Below are 21,177 nucleotides of genomic sequence, written 5' to 3'. Positions count from 1 at the left end.
AACGATATTATATGAAAGATCACAAGGAGCCCTACCATTATAATGTTGCAAAGGTAGAAAATTTGTCCTTTTATCTTCTCCATTAAAACCCCCAATAAACACACAAACCAAAAACCATCGATCCTCTGCGTCACTCATAATTGAAACTTAAACTTGGTTTTGTACATATTAAATACAAGAGCACTAAAAAATAGAAAAGGAAGAGGACATACAAACATGTCGCTATGGGAAATAAAAAGAAATACAGAGAAGTCCTCAGTGTTTTGAAGAGGAACACAAAATTTCGGTATTCATAAGAAGAGAGAGACTAGTGAGTAAAAGCAAGAGATAGAAGTAGCTCATACTTGAATACAAATTTTGCAATAGGTTATGTAAATTTACAATTCGGTATTGTAAATTTCAATTTTACCCTTGCTTTCTTACATGAAAAATTATTCATTCATAATTTAGTGCTCATCAATTTACATTCCAATTAATGATTTTTTATTTTTTATTTTGTTACCTAGTAGCCAATGTCTTTCATCAAATGCCACCACATGAGTATGTTCTATCCTTGGATTTGCAAAAATCGTATCAAGGTGATACATTGATTCTTATGTACGTGCATGGTTTTTATTTTTACATTGAAAGAATCGAGTGGTTGTAGTAATAAAGGGTTTAGTGACTTTGGGACGTGCCCTTTTAACTGTTAGATAAAATGCTCGTGACACAAAAGAACTTAAAATAAAGATTGCTAATGGTAGGCTTTGTTTCTTTTTTTTTTGCTCTAAGCTAATAGTAGGTTTTGTTACGAGGATAGATAGAGGGGCAAATGAGCCACAAGGACAGATTGAGGGGCGGATGAGTCCGAGCGACCGCCATACACAAGTTTCAAAGTTGTTTAGAGCTATAGTAGTTTTTTTCCTCAAAAAGATCAAAATTACACAAGTTCGGCCACCCAACGTTACAAAAAAAAATCAATAAATAAACACGAAAGAGTAAGTTTTTGCATATTGCACATAATTTCTTTTAGCACATGGTCCAAACATCGAACTTCCTTCGATTGAGATATTTGTGTCTTGTATAATTGTTCTCGTGTTGATTGTTTTTCTGGGCATATTTGGAGCAACAATGGGACCAGTAAATTTTTTTGGGCTAATTAACCGGATGTTATATACTTTGTAGAGTGCTAAAAATCACATGTTTCTATTAATTTTGACTCACTTTCAATTCGTAGATGATACCTGTAGGCTCGTTAATTTTAGTACAAAACATTTAATAACTCTACATATCAATCAGCGGAAACTTTAACTTCTTGCTTGCCTGTCTAAACTTAGGTCATTACATGAAGATCACACCCAGAGCTACGTTCCAAGTTGGGGTAACATATTTGAAATTCTTTTACTATATAGTTGGAAGTACTAACCATATACTTCAAAGCTTATGGTAAAAGAAATTTTAAATATCTTATCTCAACGAGAAACATTGCTTTGGGTGCAATCTTCATGACGTACCCTCCAAGTAGATGAAAAATGATGCCTACCGCTATCATCTGCAAATTAAAAGAGAGAAACATATAGAAGAGCCTGTTCGTTTTGGGGTTTTGGATTTGGATTTATAGTTAATTAGTGTAGAGAGAAATAGAATAATGATTAGAATCTAAAATCCAAAACCCTTAAAAAATGGGGTTGTAGTTAATTTCTAGCACTCCACAAAGTAGAGATACTTAATATCTATAAACCGGCCCAGAAAAGTTATACATGTTCAGTTGCAGTTGCAAATATGCCCAAAGGAACAATCAACACCGGAACAATTATACGAGACACAACTATTCCTATCGAAGGAAATTGGATGCATGTCTGATCCTACGCCCAATGTTGTCGAGTGCTAAAGGAAAGGCCGAAAGGGAAACCACAAAGAACTAACACCTAAGAAGGGGATCGTAACTTCTTATGAGCTATTTATATCTATCTTTCCTTAATTACATGGTTCAATATTTCCCTTGCAATAACAGAACAGAAAGAAGAAGAAGAAGACGACGACGACGACTTGATGAGATGATAATGTGCCATCGCATCGCATCAATTGCACTACAATAAGGTTTGTTTGATTAGAATCTATTACAATCGATACAGCTAGCTAGTCATTGCAAATGCGCGCATTAAACTTATAAATGCAATCGAACATTGCCAAAACAAAGAAATCTAGGGATTCAAAAGAACTCTTACCTTCATAAACTAAACTTGTGGCAACAACTGCATCCATTAAATAACATTCAGATACATAAAAGCACTCAGAAAAATATGAGAATATGCGCGCTTTGTAAGTAGGATGTCACATTAAGGCCGAGTCCATGAGCAATTAAAACTTTGCAAATATCCTTGTCGAATAGGTCAGATGAGAAGTGAGAACATAGATACAATAGATGATTAATTGGAGTTGTCATGCAAAAAGGCTAATATCATCCCAAACATTACATTATATTACATAATGTTGTCAGTGGCACGGCTAACGGGTTGCCAGATCCAATATATAATCTCTGTATCGTTCCAATTTTATCGGACGCCCTCGAAGGGACAACCCTGTTGGAAAGTGAAAGCGGCACAAATTCATGCACTAAACAAACTCTTATCTATTGATTTACAACAAAGCACATGCAAATACATAACTTATCAGGGAGGACCCCCGTCTGGAGTTGCTCCCACGCCCCTCACTCTCTCTGTTTCTTTTCTCCCCACTCTTCCTCACGCACAAACTCACTACACTGGTGGGGGAAACCTATGGAGGGTCCCCGTTCCCCTCTCTCTCTCTCTCTCTCTCCTCTTTTTCTGTGGCAAAGCATCCAATTTATAGGTCAAAGAGAGCACTATTCTAAACTCATGCTTAGAGGCTTTTCCTCTCAGCATTTAACTCCACGCATATCTTGGCTATCAAAATCAATCTTGGCAACACCTATTGAATTCAAGCAATCTCTTTCTGACTTCTTTGGCTTGCAACCAAGCCTCCAAACTAATAGTACCAAACATATGTTTTTCATTCTCAATCAAGCTTACTTTTCAACAAACCCGGTGTATAATCTAAAGCAAGGCCCAGCTAAGGTTAAATGAGAACAATACAAGGCCAATTCTCCCTGCCACAACTTGCTGGGCCATTCACCGCACGTTTACATACAGAAAACTTGCCGTAGAAAAGATGATAAAAAAACCTTCTATGTGAAATGAATCCCCTTTTTTGGGAAAATTAAATATTCATCAAAGAAAACTACTAGAATTGATCTTTCGGGCGACGATCTTAAAACCAAACATACAGGAACAAAGCCTGCAGAAAACTTCAGCAGGAGACATGCACTTACAATTATCTTATTGAACTAATTTTTTACAAGACTACTCGAAAAAGTATTTTAAAATTTATAAATGAATTGGATTATTTGACAGCATTTGTACACACAATCTGTACCGATTTGGGTAGTAACCATAGTCAGGTTGATTAATCAATTGATTCTTCAATTAGAGAAGAAAGCCACAACTTTTAGGATCGTTATGTTTTTTTTTAATATATGAAAATATAAAATCATTTGGATGACGGCTAGGGAAACTTGTTTTCTAACACCCACATCTAAAAAAGTCATCTACGGTATAATTTTGCTTTATTCGGTTAAAGGTTTTAAAACTTCATCTAGAAAGCAAATTAAGATATATATTTGATCGGTGACAAGATATTTGAATTACATTTTATGCAAGTAAATTACTCTTCTTTTTTGCTCGGCGAAAGTCCTTGTAGTTACCAAGATTTGAACTCCATGTCCAACGCGTACATGGTGCGCCCTATTATTGGACTACCACTCCATTTGCGCAAGTACATTACTCATTGACTTGAATAAAAATTATGATTGCCATGATCATTAAATGGGACTGTTGTTAGAGAGCAACGTCGCTAATATCTGAAGCAGCTTATCTACATGTTTACTTTCCCACCACAAGAAATCATATCTCAAACCAATAAATATTTTCTTATCCTGCCTTTCGCAGGGAGAAAATCTTGTTACCTATATATATGTCATTCAAGGCAAGGGCTGCGTGCTTAAATCCAGAAAGACAAACATGTCTGATTTTTCTGGGGAATGGGTTCATTTCAGATAACAGGTTTCAAACCAGGCAAGAAGAAACTCAAAATAGACTCACAACTGCAACCAAACAGGGCCAAGTCAAAAGAGATTCTCAGTTGAAGAATTTCATACTCTCTAACCTTTTCTAGCAACCATCCCATTTATTAAAGATCAACCATTAGCAGATCAGAAATTACATTTGGCATTGCGACACTACAACATCCGATACAGTGGATTAATAACAGCACAAAGCCACCGACTCAAAATGCACGAAGGCAGGGGTTCAGTACAAACCACCATGCGACACAGCCTCTAAAGAAAGCAGGCTTTTAAATAAAGATCGAACTTTGGCTTGCTTCTGAAACCAGCTTATCCTTTATAAGTTCAGGTTTGGTCGGCGTTCCCTGTCATCTGAATTAGATTGTTGAGGTGCATTAGCACTGTAATTTGGTGAGCTGACATTTCCAAATGCTAGGAATGCATGAGTAGTCAGCAACTGTGCGCAGCGCAGAATCAGATTCAGGCTTCACCGGTGCACGAAAACTTGGTGAGTTAACATTTCTAGAGGCTAGGAATAAAGGACTGTTTGGAAACTGTGGTGCAGAATCCGCTACGTGCTTCGACGGTGCACCAAAAATTAGTGAGCTGGCATTTCCAGAGGCTAGGAATAACGGACTGTCTGGAAAACGTGGTACAGCATCGGCTGCATGCTTTGATGGTGCATCAAATATTGGTGAGCGAGCTGAGAAGTCGGGGGGGAATGGAATTGGATACAGGGTTCGATGGTGCATCAAAAGTCGGTCAGCGAGCTGAGAAGCCTAGGAAAATTGGTGAGCAAGCTGAGAAGCCAGGGGGACCAGAAGATGCAACTTTTATATACTACTAATCAATATCCAACGATGGAATAACATGTATGCCAAGGCTCAAACGGCCCAAGCAAAAGCATAGCTACGTGGCACATCCGCCCGAAAGTCAAAAACGGGCGCAGGCCCAATGTTACTCCTGCTAATGTCAGCTAGGGCACGCTTGCCTACACAACAGTCTATCTATGGGGGCACGCACACCCGAATCAAAAGCAAAAAGACAGTAAAGTAAATGAGGCTCAGTGATAGTCCTCATTCGTAAAAGTCGTCGTCGTCATCGTCCTCGTCCTCGTCATCCTCCAGCTCTATAGAGTCCCTCTTGTACCCAGGGTCATCGGCGGAGTCATCGGAGTTGCTACTGAAAGGCAAGCACTCCTCGTTCTCTTCCTCTTCCTCCTCGCTCTCACTCTCCAGGATTTGAGGTGTTGTCTCTTTCCTCTTCTTCTGAGCTGGCTCTTGCTGGCGCGGCCTCTCCCTTAGCTTCATCTGGTATCTCTCCTCTACGCGGACCGCACTCTCTACAGCTCTCTGCACGCTAGCCGCTGGTCGTGAAGTGCTCGTCTGTCTCTTAGCAGCGGCTGGAGTGGTAGAGGTGCCCGTCGTTGCCTTCTTCGAAGGAGGGCCCCATACCGTCTTTCGCCTAGGAGCCGCCCTACCTTGTGTCTACATTGTCAATTCATTCAACCATTTAGTATACATTGTGCATATTGTATATTTCAAATGTTGAAAGCAGAAACTATCTTAAAGTATCAAGAGTGGGTCTACCAAGCATATCGTGTATCGAAAGCAAGCCTATCTAGTATCGAAAGCGGGAATGGAACAAGTTTCTGGGATTATACATGAGGTCTTGACGACGCTGGTGTAGGAGCTGGAGTCACCGCCGGTGGATAGTGCAACTGCAAAGGAGTGCCACCTGCTATCTTATGAAACTCCTTCTCCATGGCAAGCATCAAGCGCACAGCCTCCTCCACCCACTCTACTGGCACCTGAGATACATTTTTTGCAAAAATTCAGAATACAGCTCAAATATAGTGCAAGGGAATGGTACAAACAGAAGCTACTTCTTACCGGTCCGGTGATCTGTGCAGGCTCTGTCCTGGCCGCCTCAAACTGAATAGTAGCGGCTTCTCCCTGCGCATCGCGCACTGCTAAGGTCCAAGAAAGCCGAGGCAAACCTCCAACAGCCGCATAGCTAGTCCTCTCTCTTGAGCGAGGAGTCTCTCCTCTCGGTCTTGAGCTCGCACCTCGATGCTCTAGCCCTGCCTCTAAAACCTCACTCACTACAGCCCTGTGCGTCAACACTCCGAGTGGCCCCGCCAAGTACTGCCTTCGGTAAACAGCATAGTCACACTCGGGCCTCAGGAAAGCAGCAAGGTCAGTCGCTGGTGTGGTAAATCGCTGCAGCTCAGCGAGCGTGTAGCTATCCGTGTGCGAAGCATGAGGCGGAAGTGGCCCCGGAACCTGGAACTCAGACAAACCCAGCGACTGTCGCGTCACCCGGTCGCCTAAGTACCACTGCCACCCAAAGGCGGACTCCAACAGCACCCGGCTCGCTGTCACTACTCTGCTCCTCGCCACATACTCTGGCTCAGGCACTGCTCCGCCCCATGGGTTCCACTCTATCTGCAATACAATCAAAAATTCAAGACAAGGGATATCAGCGACAACATTACAGCATATCAAGGTAAAGTCTACTAGCAGAATTTTTGTTTACCTGAGTGCTCGATAGCTCGTCGAGGTAGACTCTGAAAGCCTGGAGACTCCCCTTTGATTTCTTCTGGCCTCTGTGCGGGGGACCCCATATCAGCGCGCGCGGGAGAGTCCTCAAGTCAGGGCACTTATTTTCCGGTGGGTACATCTTCAGAACCTCGTAGGCCCACAGCTGCAGGTTTTCCAAACAATCAAAGCGTCAGAAGACAGTTTATGCAATTCAAAGGTACAAATGTGTATTGAAATTGAACTACAAGTTTGAAATCATACCTCCCACACCCTCCAGTAGCCGGCCACTGCTTTCTTGATCCTCGTGAAGTCTCCCATGAAGCCGTAGCACGTGCCTAGAGCTGCTCCTCCCCAGTCAAACCGTGAGGCCGTGCTAAGGTCCCGCAAAGCTGGTAGGTAAGACAAGTGCACCTTGCTGCGCCTGTTCGGGTACAAAGAAGCACCGAACAAGTATAACAAGTAGGCCCTTGCCATCTGCTCCTCCTCCTGCTGCGTAGTCGGGATCTTCTTCAAGTACTCCCTGAATTGCTCATACTTCACCATTTCCCCATCCCGGTCAGGCACCCGTCCCAGGAACCACCTTAGGGCTGCCTCGTCTCTATAAATCCCCGTGTCGAATGGGATAGGCTCGCCTCCAACCCTCAGGCCAGTGATGGCCGCGAAGTCTAACGGAGTCACCGTCATCTCCCCTACCGGAAAGTGAAAGGTGTTGGATGTGTCTTGCCACCTCTCCGCTAGTGCAGTGAGAACAGCGTGGTCATTCTTCGTTTGCATCAATGTTGGGATGAACTGACCAAACCCTGCCTCATCTACCAACCGCCTAACCCTCTCGGGCAATCCTCTGTATAGCGCAAGCGAGTTTGCTGCTCCTCCATGCCCGCGCGAGGTGGCTACCCTCCTCTGTTCAAGACAACAAGAAGCAAAAGGGAATGCGTTAGTACATAGGCAATTAAAGTACAAGAAGCAATACAATCAATGGAAATAATTTAACATTCAAAATCAAGGCGTCCTATCAGTTGATTTAAATTTCCAAGTTGAGGTGTTCTGCGGGCAATTCAAGGTGCTCCACATCATTTTTCGGTTCTAATTATCAGGTCGGGTTCGAATTCAATTTGTTTGATGGTTCAAGTTACGTGCGATACAAGTGGGCCAGTTTAACGCAAGTTTACCCAAATGTAATGTTTCAAATGGAGCATAAAACATGTATTGAAGTAATACCTCAGACCAAGTCGTCGAAAGGTGCACCTCGGGGTCCCTCAGCACCAACTCAGGATTGTAGTCCTCTCGATGCGGCACGTAGCGCACAAAGCCCGACGGGACAAAAACGTGCGACTCTGGTGGCGTGTATGTCTCCGCTACAAACTTAGCGCGTGTCACCTGCGCCCTTGCCTTGGCCTGCGCCATAGCCGACTCCCGAGCCCACGCCACGTCAACCTGAGCTCTCTCGGCCGCCTCGGTCTCCCTCACAAGCTCTTCTCCCTCGGCCCTGGTCCTCTCGGCCTCGGCCCTTAGACGCTCCCCCTCTTGGGCAAATTCAAGAGACTTGACCATCTTAGACTTGGGCCGCATGAGTCGTGAGGAAGACCTACTTGGCACACCAACTGCCTTTTTCCTCTTGGATCTGCTAGCACCAGTCTCTAATTTTCTATTGCTTTTATTTGTCGCCTCGGAATTAGTGCTTTTATCTTTCTTCTTGGAAACAGTCGAATTTCCAGTACGAACTCTCTTGCCTTGTTTCCTCTTAGAGCCTTTGGTTATTGGCGGAGGTGAGCTGGTAGGATCATAGCTTTCCTTTTTGTCAGCACCCTCCTCAATTGCATTACCAGGTGAAAGTTTTTCTTTACGAGTGCATTGCCTTTTCTGCGGCCCCCCAGCATCTGCTGTTTCTAAGCTTCTCGAGAACCTGTTTTGTGTACCTGCAGCAGTAAACTCTTCCTCAGAAGCAAAAAAGTGAATTTGTTTTGGTTACTCATCCAATATTTAACTTATTCAAACTTTACCAGGAGACAGTTCTCCTTCAAGAATCCGTTGCCTCTTTCGTGGTCCTCCAGCATCTGCTGTTTCTAAGATTCTCGTGTCGTCGTTTTCTGTACCTGCAGCAGTGAATTCTTCCTCAGAAGCAACGGAGTGAATATTTCTTAATTTACTCATCCCATCTTTCACTTGGTCTGACTTGGTGCAGGTTAAAATACAAGAATGAGTATCACTAGATAATCTCTCACCTGCGAAAAGTCGTCTTTTTGGAGTATGGTTCCCTATCTTCTGGGTGGCAGCTACAGATGGAAGCTATAGACAGAACAGAAAATTGCAAAGAGATTCTCATAGATGAGAGCTTTTCTTCCATTTGAAGTGATGACTCATTGAGGGCAGAATTTAGAAGTAAGCAAAACCGAATAATACATGGGTAACAACATTGATATGGTAATTGTTTCCATGAAGGGTAAAACCAACAAGCGTGTCCCATTTCAGCAGTTGGAGTTGGGAAAAGAAAATACAAATATGAAAACCAACTTGGGCATAACAACTTTGATCCTAATAGCAGAGTGTCAGAGTCGATTCTCATTTCACAATACAAGTGAGTTTTGCAACTGTATTTTCCATATTAACAATCTAATCTTCGTTCAGAGCAATTAGGTGAGGTGACCATTGTTAATTTATCTGTTCTTTGCAACATGTTTGAGTCGCACGAGATATTCACACACCACTAATCATCCTCTAGTTTATCACTATTTAACTGAACCTGCTATACAATACACCAAAAACCACAATACTACTGACTGAGAAAATCTAAAACTGAATTATAACAAAACCACTGTTAGATGGGAAACAAAGCAAGACATACACTTACAGAACTGGCTTCATTTAAGAATCCAAGCTCATCCCTTTTCTTTGGCCTCTTAGCGCACGTACGAATGTCTCCCGATTTCAAATAGCGCAACGCGTCTTTCTGGGACAAGAACACATACCCACTTACTGGATCTGTGTAGTACTGTATAAATAAAATCTCCATTAGAATAACACATGGATACAACTGCGTACAGATCTCAAAATCTCCAACTTATCGGTAACGCATCCAAACAAAAATGTGTAAATAATGAAGATGCAATATCTATACGAATAAATTGTGTGTACATCTGTGTGGGGAGAGAGAGAGAGAGAGAGAGAGAGAGAGAACATTTAAACTTGCTCACCAAAATAAAAGACACAGAGAAAGTGAATTGAAAAGTATGGAAGAGAAAATTCAGACCGTGTCTTTTCTAGTTCCGTTTGCTTTCTTTTGAATTCTGACTTCTTTTATCCACTCTGGAGGTAGCCCGTCAGGTGTGACCCTCTCAATCATTTCCTAGACATCACTTGCAGAATCAGATCCACTGTAACGACATGCAATACTTCAAAAATCAAGTTGAGAATTATGTGGAACATAGAAACCTACATTTTCTATAGAATGCTTGCTATGGCCATTTATCTTCTGTTTGGACAAGCGACTTGTACTCTTCGGAGTTTTCACATTTTGAGATCCCTCTTGCTTCAGTGAGGTTAGGCCTCCAGTTATTTCAACCATGTTTGACTGAAAATATGCAATTTACCAACATCAAATAATCAAAGTTCAATTATCAAATGTCTAATTACACATTACTTAAAGAAACATACTTAGATCTCTGATTAAGGATGTGTAATAAAATGCAATCCGTCAGCTAGGGATATATTATGATCCAACCTTTTCTATAGACACTTCGCTGAAGCCCATCTCCCTCTGTTTCGTCACATGCCTTGTAGCCCTTGGAGTTGCCCCATTTTGAGATCCCTCTTGCTTCAAAGAGTTTTTTACTCTAATCAATTCACTCACGTTAGGCTGGAAAAAAAACCACATTTACTAAGAATATCAGTAACATGTGTTAGCCGAGTCACAAATGAAGCACTAAATCCTAACGGACATAATAAGTAAAATTGGCCTAAGTTGATTCTTTAAAGTAACGCTCACATACATATCGGCTTAAGTGAACGTAGACTTTGTAAAGGTGCTACCGAAAGAAGCTTCTTTTTCCAATAACCTTAGGCAGATATAGATGGAGATTTTCGTGGAAATCACTCCAAACATGTTGCAGATTTAACTGTTCAAACATAACTTTGTTCTAACACGTCATACTATCACAAAATGGCACATTATTCTTTCGGATGATAAACAACATCAAGTATTTGATATCGACTGCTAATAAGACGCTATAAATCCACTAACACAAGAAGTCAAATGCACAACTTGAAGATGTCAGGAACACACTTTGCAAAATGCAAACACAGACAATGACATCACACGTGATAAACATAAGTTGTTAGCTACATATCCTTCTTAAGTAAAATAATTGCATCCCTGAATGTGCCACAAAATCGACAAACAGGACAATCTATGGAGGTTCAGTTCAAGATTGAAATTACGTTCGACCAGGAAGAGAAAATGACAACCACCAAAAATAAACGAACGAAGGATTAGTTGGGCCAGCAAGTAAGATAAACACTTACAGAAGTATCTTCATTAAAAAACCCTAGCTTGTCCCTCTTCTTCGGTTTGACAGTGCACTTATCAAAATCTCCAGTTTCCAGATAGCGCAAAGCGTCTTCCAGGGAGAAAAGTACATATCCACTTGCAGGATCCGTGTAGTACTGCAAGAAATTGATCTCCATCAAGATTCATATAGAGTCGGACAAGTGTACGACTCAAAAGCTCCACATACCACAACCCAAAGAAGATTGTGAAGATGCACTATATACACCAACATTATGTGTTCCAAAGGAGAGAGGGAGAGACGGAATAATGAAAAACAGAATTGAAATGGGATCAAAGTATTGAAGAAGAGATCCTGACCGTTTCCTGTAGCCACCCTGGAGGCAGCCCTTCAGTTGCAACGCTCTCAATCACACCCTAGAGATTAGTTGAAGAATCAGAGCTTGTTTCTGATCAAGACAAGAAAAAGTGGTATTACGCAGTCTATCCACATTACCTCATGCACATATGAAACTAACCTTTTCTACAGGCTGCTCAGCAGAGCCCACTGGCTTCCGATTAGACGTGTGACTCTTTCGCTTCGTAATTTCGACATTTTGAGACCCCTCTAGCTGCTGAGAGTTTGTGGCTACACCTAATTCTCCCATTTTAGCCTGGAAAATCATATTCATTAAACACTAATGTCAAAAATCCAACAGTGTATAACACCCTCTCAGTGAAGATTTTCTTGTCCATTTCTTCAATAGCAACATTCTAGTATACCGACACGGGATGGTAGACTTCTTGAAGGCAGTACAAAAAATAGGATTCTCCCCAATTGCAAACATAAAATAATGAATCAACATATCAGAAAATGTAATAAAGCAACGATTAATATGGAACAAAGACATGTAGTTACCAAAGTCCCGTTATCTAAAAACCCTAGCTCATCCCTCTTCTTTGGTTTCATAGAGCAGCTTTTGACGTCTCCAGTTTTCAGATAGCGCAAAGCATCTGGCTGGGAGAAGAATGCATATCCGCTTACAGGATCCGTGTAGTACTGCAGCAGTTAGATCTTCATCAAAATTAATTTATACACCAAGTTTTGGAAGGACTTCAGCTACAGAACTCAAAACTCCAATTAGATGATGATGTACCAAAGCAAGATGTGTAAAGATGTAAGTATCTACACCAAACACTTGGTGTGTATGTGTGTACAGAGAAAGAAAGGAAATAAGCAAAACACTGAATTGAAAGATCGAAGTATTGAAGAAGAGATCCAGACCGTATCTTTTCTAGTCCCATTTGCCTTCTTCTGAATTTTGATTTCTTTACGCCACCCTGGAGGTAATCCATCAGGCGTGACACTCTCAATGACAACCTATAGAAAAAGAATTAGAGCATTCCCCCAACACACTTCCTAATTGACATCACTAATTGCAGATTTTCCCCATTTTTGCTCCAGTCAGATAGCTCTGCTACATATAAGTGAAGGTAGATATCATGAAAGTAATACCAACAGAGGTTTTTCTTTTTTTCAATTGCAGGCAATGTATCAATGAAAGTTTTGGTGGAGAACTCTCCGAGCATGTTGCTGATTTTGTTGATTTTATCAGTACTCAAATTTGAATTCGGATATAAACATCATATATTACCAAGGTTCTGAATACCGTATCAGACATGGTACCGGATTTGTCACTAGAACGGTACATACCGGTATGGTACCGGGTACAGTTTTGGATTTGTCGTTAAAATATAAAAATATATATAAATTTAGTTATAACCTTGTTTTTCCCTTACATAAAGTCCTACTATTAGACTATTACAATTTTTAAAAAAAATTCAGTTTAACATTTATTTTTAATAATCAATATAGCTTTCCAAATGGTGGGCTCAAAACCACAGGTTTTCCAATCCACTGGTTTTCAAACGCACTTCCTTCTCTCTCTAAAAGACTAAAATTCACGTTCCAAATTTCCCAATGCAACTATTCCACTTTTTTTTTATTCCACTTTCAAAGAGGTAATGTTTACCTCCCCAAAACTGAGAAAAATGTACAGGAACAATAGAGGACTGCCAGAAAAGACTACCCACAGCGGTGTGGAAACTGGAAACTTCACCGGTTCACCCACAGTGAACATAGATCGATCAGCTGCAAGATTACGCCGGACTGCCAGAGAAGACCAAGAGGAGTCAAAGTCAAATGTTCTCCAATCGTCTTCTTTTTATCTCTTTCCCCTCCATTTCTCTATTTTCTTCTTTTTTTCTCTGTTTTGCAAAATTTCGGACGAAATTTCCGGTAACGTCATCTCGACCAATATTTCCGGTATTGTCCGGTAAGGCTCGGTATTGAAGCCGGGACGGTATTAGAGGGTTACAGTACCAGTTTCCTCTCAAACTGGTACGGAACAGTATTCGCAACCTTGTATACTACTTGTGCTAAAACAAAACAACAAACAAGAACTCTGGACCTGATAAATGGGTATGAGCTCACTGAAAGTTTTATCATCTATCAAAAAATTTATGTTGCTCAACCGAATAAATACAGAAATTTTTTATGTAAACACGTAACAAATCCACATGCAAGTAGTTGACATAAACAGTATATTGAGGAATAAACACTTCAGAAAGAAGCAAAAGATGTGATTAATCAAGTTCAATAATATGCAATATACCATCAATATTGAGCCTCAGTTGAGGAACAAACCTTTTCTGCAGACTCATTGCTAAAGCCCATATCAATCTGTTTGGAGGATCTCGTATGAAATTGAGATCCCGTTGGCTTCAGTGTTGTTTTGCCGCCAGTTAATTCACAAACGTCAGCTGAAAAGAAAGCACAATTAATCCATCTATGAGCACTAACTCCGTAATAGCCATAATCCAAGCAAAGCTTTCCCAGTTTACTTCTTTCATAATTAACTCTGCAATAGCACCAAAAGAGGTTCCATTCTCTGTTTTCATTTTCAGGCATATTTAAATCAAGCTTCTAGTGAAGATCACTCCCAGCAGGTTGCAGCTTGGACTGATCATAATTATACCCAAACTTGAATGCTTACTCTAACACCTTAGAATACTTCTGATATTGCATCATTCTTTTAGAATTAAAGAACTCAACCTAATAAGTGAATATGATGCCCGTCATTGATGAAGTATAGCATGTAGTGCACATACAATCCATAGGGCCACATATTGGGTGAAGTCAAAAGAAATAACTTGGCAAATTCATGAAGAAACATTACTAACAGACTGTTTTTGTTTTGTTGGGATGCAGAGCTATTTTGATTTATAGTTCTGAGATATTCAGACACTTGTGGCTTCGAATAGAACTTGCGTCCAGTAAGTCGATCAACGTAGCACTGTAACAAACAAGACACAAATAAGAACACCAAGAACATATATGTAAAGACTGAATAACAGGATGAAATGATGAGATTAAGGTTTAATGACAATCTTTCCAAATTTGGAAATTGTTGGTTCAATTAAATCTGCAAACTTGACGGTTCAATTGCATGTAACTAAAAAAGAAACTGTTTGTACAGAGTACTCATGTGATGAAGTTTCTAATGGCTCGATCTCATAAGGTGGCTTGTGTGGGTAGTGCTTATATAGTGGAAGCTCTTCAATAGTGTTGGCGGACAAAACACTAGTCTGTAAGTTATGAAGAATTAGTCTCATGCTTTACTATTGGCCCCAAAACAAACAGACAAAAAAAAAAAACAGCTCAGTGTTAGCAAGTATCTGATTCCTGTGACAAAGACAAAGAAGAGAACAGTGGAGGATGTCCACAGTACCTTGAACATGGTAGTTTCAAACAACCACTACCTAACACTTTTTCCTTGCGCCAAAGCCACATGCCCTTAACGACAAATGCATGAACGTAGAATTGGTAATCAACAGTGAATACCTGAAAGCCTGAAACTACAATATGACTATTAACATGGAGATGAACTTAACCTTAACCCCTCATCAAGCTCCTGTTAATCTAATTCATTTTAAGTTTAAGATTGAACAATCACGAGAAAAAGTCTCTAAGTACCCATATATAATGTCAAAATGACTGCAAGAGAGACACTTTAATGACCCAGAGCAATATCATCAAGCACATTCGCTATAACATTAGACCCAACTCTGATGCAATAAAGCCTTATCCAAGCAAATGGAGGCTATTGTAAAGGTCCAACACAGAGACTTCTCAAGGGGCTACCCATCTTGTGCTACTCTTCGCTAAGCACGCTTATATGCGAGGTTCTGATGGGATTCAATATATTAGTACAGGTATGATCATTCACCTATTGTGTTGAAACCATAGTCATTAAGGCACAAGTGACGTCATGGCACAATAGGTCTCATGGGGTCTAGGCCAGGGAGCAGGCCTTGTTGAAGTGACGCGCACTTAGCCGAGAAAAATTAACAAAAAAGAGTAGACAAATAATCGGAGTTACAGTATAAGCAAAAAGATACAGAACTTGGAATTTACAAATAATGAAATACTAGGAAAACAATTCTAGGAAGTGTACCATTTCAAAAACCATAGAAACATCAACCAAATGTCAAATAGTCAAGGTACAAAATGAATATAGAAAATAGAAAATAGAAAGCAAAAAGCAGAGTGATACAAAAAAACAAACAAAATTTGATACAGAAAATTAATTCAGAGTCCACAAGAAGAAGAGGAAACAGTGTAATACTCCGTCCTACATCGAAAGTCTACATAGATGATCTTTGGCATATAAAAAAACTATGTGGGCTACTACTAGTATCTTAGACTAAGCTTTTGGATCATGTGGTGTGGTTTATGGATCAAAAATCAAGATACTGGGTCAGTGGTCTACTTGAGGCGTTGCAGGTGGTATCAGAGCAACCCATGTATACGACCGTGTGGGCTTAGGCCAGAGAAAAGACCCAGGTAATGCTATGGTGACTTTGGTTGCTAGAGAAAATACCCAGTAAAGCTATGGTGACTTTAGCCACTAGGAAAAAGGCCCGGATAAAACCGTGGTGACTCTAGTGCTCAACCACCTCGCGAGACCGCGGGGAATAAAATAGGGGAGATTGTAAAACCCATCCCCATGGGAAGTCCAAATAGATAATCTAATTTTGGACATACAACAAATCATGTTGGTTACTACTAATATCTTGAGCTTAAGCTTTTGAGCTATGTGATGTAGCACGTGGATCAAAAATCAAGATACTGGGTTAGTGGTCTACCTGAGGCGTTACAAACAGCCAGAGAAAATAGACCACCAGCCGAACCAGCAAGATAATAGAACCAGACGACCAACAACCAATCGAACCAAAGAGAGAGAAGTCTGATGATTGAGATAGACTCGTGAGAGAGAGATGTTGTTGATCAAGGTTAGATCCAGAGCTGTCGGTTGGTTCTGTGAACTCCAGACAAGCCGAATTGAGGTTAGTCAGGTAGATTAGGGTTTGACATATTTACCCCCTTTTGTATTTCCTTCCGATCTTGAACGACGCCTTTAATCAAGCTCAGCGCCTTCGTGTTGTTGCCAAGGCGCTCTTCTGGTAACAAGGGCATAAAAGTTTTCCGAAGGCTCAAGAGTCATGCAGCTCACTTTTAAGTTATATAACCAAGCCAAGGCAATTAAGGCTTCCTTCCGAAAACGAAAAAAAATCTTTATTTTTTAAGAAGGTAATTTCAAGTTCAAAAATTATAAATTTATTAAAATTTAAAAATATGCAATATAAATTTTGTTTGAAAAATCTCATCGAGATCTTTTATATGATGCAAAAAAAATTGAAAATTAATTTTTCATTTATATTATTTTTGAGTTTGAAAATGTAAAATAAGCTGCTTATTTTTTAAGAAGATTTCTGGAACAGAACGAGCCTAAGACCACAAGTATATCAATTTTAAAAAGTTGCAGACAATGCAGCTTATACCAATTTAATAGAACCATTCGAGCAATATCAGGAACGATATTCCTATCTGCAACAAAAACCCTAAAACTGGACAAATACCAGCAAAATGAACCAATAACATCTGAGGCTAATGGCTGGAAAACCTCTTCTACTGGCTGCATGCTAGAGCACGTTTGCGAAAGTTTGGATTTGCAACTTGTTCGCTTCAGAGCTTTCACATTCAGCGGCTCCTCTTCCTTCAGATTTGTTTCGCCTCCAGTTAATTCACTTGTGTTGTACGCATATTGTTGATTCAAAAATACTACTCACACAACAATCTAAACACAACATCAAACACAATCTCTTACGTACATGTGATCTCCACACACACTACTATAAGGTTATTTTCAGAAAAAAAAGTCAACAACAAAATAAATACATACACTTAGAGCATCCGCAATGTAATAATCAAAAGTGAATAATCAAAATTTGTCACGTCAGCTTTTGATTATTCATTTAGATGATTGCTAAAATTAGCAATGTGAAGTCCCACATTGTTACTTTTAATTATACAAATGTTCAAATTTGAATTGGTTAAGAGGTTGCTAATTTTGATTATTTCAATGTGAGCACTTTTTTAACATGCATTGCTAACTTTAGCAATCTTTTGATTTTGATTATTAGAGCATCCACAGTGGTATAATCAAAACCAAAAGGTTGTTAAGGTTAGCAATATTTCCTCAAAAAAGAGCTCACATTGGAATAACCAAACTTAGCAATCTCTTAATAACTCATCAAATTTTGGCTCTTAGAGCATCCACAATGTAATAATCAAAACTAAAAGGTTGCTAAAGTTAGCAATATTTGCTCAAAAAAATGCTCACATTGTAATAACCAAACTTAGCAATCTCTTAGCAACTCATCAAATTTTGACCTTTGAATAACCAAACTTAACAACTTTTACCAATAACCAAAACTCAATAATCAAACACAATAACCAAATTCATAACTAAAAAATTAAAAAACACCTCACATTAGAATCGTCTCATCGAGACGAATAATTTGGTGTGGTCGGGTGGGTGATTGGAACTCGTTTGCAATTGGACATAGGTGCATTGCGTATTGTGGGGGGGTTTTTTTTATAGGAATACAAAAATAACCAATGTGGAGATCAAGTTTGTTAGGTTTGATTATGAACTAATTGGATAATCAAATGCTGACGTAGCACATTTTGGTTATCGATTTTGATTATTCCCATTGCGGATGCTCTTAGATAATCAAAACTAGCCACTTTTTGCCAATAACCAAATTGTAGTTGTCACCATGTTTCCTCAATCAAGTACAGCATCATTACACAAAAACTTCACTCTCTTCCATTTTCAACATGTTTTTAAGAAAAATGTTTTTTTTAAAGTTTTTTTTTTTGCAATAACAGTTTTTTTTTTTTTTTTGCGAAAAATGTTTTTCCCAAAACTGTGTGTTTTTTTTGTTGCAAAAACACTTTATTTCAAAACTGTTTTTTTATTAAAACTTTTTTTTTCAAAACTGTTTCGGAAAATTTGTTTTTTATGTCACAATTTTTAGATTTTTATAAGTTGAAAAAGTGATGTGGCAAGTTTTGGTTATTCAATTTTGATTGTACCATTGTGGACCTCTACATTATTAATCTTAGCAACCTCTTAAATGCATAACCAAAAGATGATGTGGCAACTTTTGATTATTAACTTTTGGTTATTCCACTTTGGATGCTCTTACATTGTGGATGCTCTTACTCCACTATATTTTAGAATGTAATTAAATATCTTACCATAATGATATATCTGGTATTGTTTCCAAATAAAAGATATTCAATTAAATTGTGCTAACAAAATGTAAACCATAATTTTTTATAAAATCCTACCAGAAAAAATAAGTTCCTCTTTCATATCCATATCCATAACAAGGTGATCACATGAGTAAGACAAAAAAATCAAAAGAATTGAAATTAATGAAAAGAAAAAAAAAAGAAAGTAGAGAAAACATAGATATTGAAACGTTGGGCAATTAAATGTTGGGCAATAGATTGAAGACACAGAAAAGGAAAAACATAGAAAATGTAACTAAATTGAAGACATAAAAAAAGAGTAGTGCTACATGTACCGACCTCCCCGGTACCGAAATCGTACCGCCGGCCGCCGGTGGGCCGTCTCCGGCCACCGGACGGCCGATCCGAGCCGTCCAAAAATTTAAAAAAAAAAAAACGAGGGGGCCTACGCGGGAATCAACGGCATCCGAGGTGTGTAAGGTGCTTGATCCGAGCACCCTTTTTTCGTGTATATATGTATATTCCCGCGAATATACATATATACACGAAAAAAGGGTGCTCGGATCAAGCACCTTACACACCTCGGATGCCGTTGATTCCCGCGTAGGCCCCCTCGTTTGTTTTTTTTAAAATTTTTGGACGGCTCGGATCGGCCGTCCGGTGGCCGGAGACGGCCCACCGGCGGCCGGCGGTACGATTTCGGTACCGGGAGGTCGGTACCAATATCATTTCTGATAAAAAAATGCAATAGCAATTAGGGTGGGAAAAGATATAACAGGGTTCCCTTTTGCCCAAAAAAAAGAGACATAAAAGGGAATGTTTGCCCTTGATTTTTTGGAAAGCTTCATAAATGAAAAACCTTAAAAGAGAGCAGATTTTCTTTTAGAAGATGACATTAAATACTGAGAAATATCCCATATATATTACACATTAACTTGTGCCCCAGGGACATTGGTTAGCCATTAACGAATACCGTACTATAAATTCCTGAAGACACGACTAGCTATATATCGTAGTTATTTTCATCAAAGAGATCAAAATTACACACATTTGCCCGCCCAATATGTTATTATAAAATATAAAAAAACCAATAAACACGAAAGAGAAAGTTATGCATAGGACACATACTTTCTCTTTTAGCACCCGACAGCACACCAATATTGGCTTTGGTCCAAACATTGAACTTCCTTTGATTGGGATATTTGTGTCTTGTATAATTGTTCTCGAGTTGATTGTTTTTCTAGGCATATTTGGAGCAACAACAGGACAGGTAAACTTGTTTGGGCGATTAGATGTTAATTGTCTTTACTTTGTAGAGTACTGCTAGAAACCACATGTTTCTATTTTTTACTCTCTCTCGATTTGTAGATGATAGCTGTAGACATCATTTTTTAGTTGCGAGGCGGATACCTGTATTTGAGTAGGCTCGTTTTAGTACAAAATATCTAATAACTCTATAGATCAACCCGCCGAAAACTCTGACTTCTTGCTGGCCTTTCTAAACGTGGGTCATTACATGAAGATTGCACCCAGAGCTATGTTCCTAGTTGGGGTAACATATTAAAATTATTTTTCTACATAGTTTGAAGTATATGGTTATTGTTCGAGAATCAAGCAAAAGTTTGTGACTCCTGAAAACTAACCATATACTGAAGCTTCTAGAAAAAGAAGTTTGCAGTATCTTATCTCAACAAGGAACATAGCTTAGGGTGCTATCTTCATGTAGTGTCCCAGCTTTAGACAGGCAAGCAAGAAAGAAAGAATTTTCGATTGATTGATCTAGAGAGTTATTAAATATCATGTACTAAAACAGGCCTACTCAAACACATGTATCAACCAAGGAGCTAAAAAATGACGTATACTGCTATCATCTGCAAATTGAAAAAGAGTATCAAATAGAAACATGCGGTTTCTATGTATTCTACAAAGTAAAGATAATTAATATCTGATAAACTGGCCTAGAAATGTTATACTTGTTCAATTGTGGCTGCGAATATGCCGAGAGGAACAATATACACCGGAACAATTATACGAGACACAACTATTCCTATCGAGCGAAGTTTGATGTCTGGTCCTAAGCCAATGTTGTCAAATGCTAATTACACCTAGGCCAAAAGCGAAACAACCAAGAACTTCGTTTTTGTTTTTTTGAATGGCAAAATAAATAAATAAAATTATTAATCTTTGAAAGTGATTACAAAGACTAACAGGAGTAAGGAGAAAAGCAACAAGTGCCCTACACTCTTGATTGACAAGATGCCAACCAAGGATCGAGACACCCCAATGGACAAAGCTCAGTAACTAAGAGGCCTTAATGCTCAAATAAAAGAATAAACGCAAACGGGACGCATCCCAAACACCAAAG

General features: G+C 39.4%; 1 protein-coding gene and 2 long non-coding RNA genes across 13 annotated transcripts in view; all 3 read right to left on the bottom strand.

The window, feature by feature from the left end:
* Nucleotides 1–4,185: 4,185 nt before the first annotated feature.
* Nucleotides 4,186–4,934, bottom strand: LOC131334674 (uncharacterized). The gene is made up of 2 exons (XR_009202234.1): nucleotides 4,629–4,934; nucleotides 4,186–4,580 (listed from the first exon to the last, which is right to left on the bottom strand). It is a non-coding gene; the product is annotated as an uncharacterized LOC131334674 (long non-coding RNA).
* Nucleotides 4,935–4,938: 4 nt separating this feature from the next.
* LOC131334672 (uncharacterized) overlaps nucleotides 4,939–21,177 on the bottom strand; it is a 103,412-nt gene continuing 87,173 nt past the window's right edge. For 5 of the 11 annotated variants that reach the window (XM_058369816.1, XM_058369815.1, XM_058369806.1 and 2 more), the window contains 10 exons: nucleotides 9,914–10,009; nucleotides 9,509–9,655; nucleotides 8,889–8,952; nucleotides 8,667–8,774; nucleotides 7,885–8,582; nucleotides 6,928–7,566; nucleotides 6,662–6,829; nucleotides 6,016–6,570; nucleotides 5,787–5,933; nucleotides 5,185–5,610 (listed from right to left, as the gene is read on the bottom strand). In XM_058369816.1, the coding sequence (XP_058225799.1) occupies nucleotides 5,200–5,610; nucleotides 5,787–5,933; nucleotides 6,016–6,570; nucleotides 6,662–6,829; nucleotides 6,928–7,566; nucleotides 7,885–8,582; nucleotides 8,667–8,774; nucleotides 8,889–8,952; nucleotides 9,509–9,655; nucleotides 9,914–10,009 (3,033 nt within the window). In that variant the 3' untranslated portion in view covers nucleotides 5,185–5,199. Of the gene's footprint in view, nucleotides 5,611–5,786; nucleotides 5,934–6,015; nucleotides 6,571–6,661; nucleotides 6,830–6,927; nucleotides 7,567–7,884; nucleotides 8,583–8,666; nucleotides 8,775–8,888; nucleotides 8,953–9,508; nucleotides 9,656–9,913; nucleotides 10,010–21,177 lie in introns of all 11 variants that reach the window. The other 6 variants (XM_058369805.1, XM_058369808.1, XM_058369807.1 and 3 more) reach the window with 6 other exon arrangements.
* LOC131334673 (uncharacterized) lies at nucleotides 12,887–16,695 on the bottom strand. Its single transcript, XR_009202233.1, has 3 exons — nucleotides 16,355–16,695; nucleotides 14,394–14,502; nucleotides 12,887–13,969 (listed from the first exon to the last, which is right to left on the bottom strand). It is a non-coding gene; the product is annotated as an uncharacterized LOC131334673 (long non-coding RNA).

The sequence above is a fragment of the Rhododendron vialii genome, chromosome 7a (assembly GCF_030253575.1).
Source record: "Rhododendron vialii isolate Sample 1 chromosome 7a, ASM3025357v1".
In the NCBI taxonomy this organism is placed as follows: Eukaryota; Viridiplantae; Streptophyta; class Magnoliopsida; order Ericales; family Ericaceae; genus Rhododendron; species Rhododendron vialii.
The sequence above is the reverse complement of the archived record's forward strand: the minus strand, read 5'-3'. Positions and strand labels throughout refer to the sequence as shown.